The sequence below is a fragment of the Buceros rhinoceros genome, unplaced genomic scaffold, assembly GCF_000710305.1.
Source record: "Buceros rhinoceros silvestris isolate BGI_N320 unplaced genomic scaffold, ASM71030v1 scaffold33394, whole genome shotgun sequence".
In the NCBI taxonomy this organism is placed as follows: domain Eukaryota; kingdom Metazoa; phylum Chordata; class Aves; order Bucerotiformes; family Bucerotidae; genus Buceros; species Buceros rhinoceros.
The window spans coordinates 1,037-4,105 of record NW_010410531.1 but is presented as its reverse complement, the minus strand read 5'-3'; the positions used below and the strand labels follow the sequence as shown (position 1 = coordinate 4,105).

At 53.7% G+C, this 3,069-nt stretch overlaps 1 protein-coding gene across 1 annotated transcript; it reads right to left on the bottom strand.

Moving 5' to 3' along the window:
- Positions 1 to 966: 966 nt before the first annotated feature.
- Positions 967 to 2,160, bottom strand: CCDC71 (coiled-coil domain containing 71). The gene has a single exon (XM_010135667.1). It carries the CDS (start codon positions 2,158 to 2,160, stop codon positions 967 to 969), a length of 1,194 nt encoding a protein of 397 aa, XP_010133969.1.
- Between the last annotated feature and the right edge of the window lie 909 nt (positions 2,161 to 3,069).

Below are 3,069 nucleotides of genomic sequence, written 5' to 3'. Positions count from 1 at the left end.
CCTAAAACCTGCTCCTCAAACGTCCAGCAGCACTTATGTGGTGGGCAGGACACCCACACAACTCCTGTTAACAACTCCAGCCTTCGGGCTCTAACAGTCACAGTTCACGTGCTATGCCTGCTCCTGGGGTACAGGAGAGCAAAGCAACACCGGGTGCTGAGGAGGAATTGCTCTTTGGAGGCAAACCCCGCCACGAGTTCAGGGCTTCTGCTACCAACAAACAGAGGAGGCACCTAAAGACGTCAGGCAGACTTGCGGGCAACAGCCCTGTAACACTCCCCCGCTCTTACGCAGAGGTAATACCGAAAGTGTGATTAGAACTATCAGCTGGTACTTCTCCACACTGCTTGGCATTTCTGGAGACAAACAAGTGCCTGTAACTCTGCCTGCCTCTGAGCCGCTCCAGAGAGCCCAGCACGGACTGTCACAACACTGAATCACAAAGAAATCCTGGCACCTTTCGACAAAAGACTGGCTGAAGGGGAGGGGGAACAAAAGCTATCGAACCCAATCCCAACGGGATGGAGGAGGTGCATCTTCCCACAGTTCTTGGGCCGTATGCACATATATGGATATATAGTTATATAGATAATAAAGTTATAAAATTTGATCAAAATAAAACCAGTAAATGTACAGCTTGAAAAAGAGCGGTATCACAGTGCATCAATGTCATGAGAAAGTCCCGTGTCCTGCCCCTGCACGACAGCGCGGCCTGCCACGTTCTGGAGAGCGCTGGCAGGAAGTGAGCCGCCCAGCCTCGACGCAGTCAAGAGTCACCATCCCACGGTCCCCACCAGGCCTTTCCCGATTCTGCAGCCAGTTCTGCAGAGCAGTGGCAGACTGCAGCAGGCTGCTCCGTCCACAGGTTAGTCGACACATCGGCACCAGAGATCCAGAGCTTCTCTACGCCCTGGTGCCGGGCTCATATGTACTTACTTACAAAAAAAAGTGACCAAGTGAAGAAACTCAGGGGACGCTGTGAGAGTGGGACAAGGGCCGAATCCGGATCACAGGGGACAGGTTGACCCTAAGGATCTTCTGTGCTCTCCTCCTCACTTCCTCATCAGAGGAAGAGTTGCCCACCTTGATGGCCCGGAATTTCAGCAGGTTCAAAGTGCTCTGAGCCCGTCGAGATTTATTTCGGACAGGAATGGTATTCGCTTTCTTCCTCTGCGGTGCCTCTCTTGCTTCTGCAGCTCTTCTCTTCTTCTGCCCGACGCTCTCCCGGTAAGTGCTGCTGTCCTTCCACTCTGTCTTCCCCACCACAGCTCCCTTATCTCTGATTTTCAAGGTCCTGGACTGCGCGGCTGCGGTGCAGCCCTGGGACGAGCTGCCTGTGACCCTCCCGTTGAGGACTCCCGAGGCTTTGCAAGCATTGCTCTCCTGCAGCACTCCGCCCTTTGGTCCCTTCAGAAGATTTAGAGCGAGGGTGGCAGGATCCAGCGCTTTCTTTCCCGAACGCTTGCACCCCTTACCTTCTGACACTTTTGTGCTCTTGCCTGAAGAAAACTGCCTCGGTGAACTCGCGGCCTTGAGGAGTTTAAGGTCCGAGGGCGAGATCCCCAGGCGCCCTTGTGTGTACTTGGACTCCAAGCAGGACGCAGTAGTTTTCAGCGGCACCAGAGCTTCCAGAACCACCGACAGTCTCATGGCTGGATACACGTCAGGGTACACGCTTGTTGGGAAGCCCACCGCCGCAGCCTTGGACCTGCCGGACCTCGTCTGCTTCAAGGAGCTCAAGAGGAGATTTGTGGAATCCCCTTTAGAGACAGGCTGAGCAGAGGCTTTTGAAGAGTTCACCGCAATGCTGGTGGGCGAAGCCGATACCTTTTCCACGGCCGCGGCATTTCCAGCGGGACCCTGGGTGGATGGGGCGGCGCTGGCGCAGCTGTGCAGGGTGCTCTCTGTCGTGTGACTAGGTGCGACTGCCGTGCACGAGCTGTACCCGTACACATCCTTACTCCTCAGAACGGTGGGCTGGTAGCCCTCCTCCTTCAGGCTCTGGATGAAGGCCACCAGCTGCGTCTCCGTGTCCGAAAGGTCCTTGGACATCGGGTTGAAGACTCGGAGGGCTTCCTCCAGCACTTTCTGTCCTGCAGAGGAAATTCTCGACCAGGAATGGACAGCTTTTTCTTCCACATTGTTCACTGCAATATTCATGGCATTAGGCAAGCAGGTGCTTCAAAAAGGTCCAAATTACTGGAAAAACAACCCTCGACACCTCAAAAGGAGAGAGAAGATAGTTAGCTTACAGGAACTGAAATCATCTCACGTTTTTAAGCAGGAAACCATTAAGCCCAGGCGTGGCTACTCACAAACATCAGGTCGGATTCGGGGCATAACCCAAGTTAGAAGCATCATCAAGAAAATCTCGTCACTGATTTATCTCTGAGGTGAAACTAAAACATCTCTTGCAGAAATATCCTCAAAGCTAAACAAAGATTTCAGGCAATCCCATCCAACCCATCCCAAGATGACGGGTTCCGGTGGCTAACTCAGTAAAACCTGCAGCTCGTTTCCAATTTGAGTTGCACACACCCCAGCTCCAGGTGACAAGATCTCATTTCCCTTGGTAACGCAGCCTTTCGTTGAACCCTCTCCCTGTGCATGCACCAAGAACACCACGATCAAGTCATCTCAGCACTAAGTAGCCCGAACACCTCAGCTCTATCCCAGCGTCACGTTTGGTTTTCCAGCTTCCTAATCAGTTCTGCTCAGAAATGATTCCGAGTCCCTGCCAAAGCTGCAGCTTTCTCCCGGAGACCTGATAGCAGAGCCGGAGGCTACGTCAGTTGTGCTTCACTGATGCCGAACGCCGCGGCAAGGCAGCACCACTCCTTGCTGTCCCCTTGTTTGAACAACGGTCTGCAACTTGCTGTCACAGCAACTTGGTGTTGATCCAAGGGCACTCGCTGCCAAGCGAGAAGGAAGCAGGAAATTCAAGCGGGGCGGCATGAAGGAAACACCAGGACTAAGCACACAATGGCCCGAGGGAGACCGGTGGGCCTCTGCTCGGGGCGCTGTGCAGCTGTCTGCCCAGGACAAAAGCACAAATTACCGCTTTCAAAC

Coding starts and splice junctions, on each gene's coding strand:
- CCDC71 (XM_010135667.1), bottom strand. CDS start 2,160: ATGAATATTGCAGTGAACAATGTGGAAGAAAAAGCTGTCCATTCCTGG.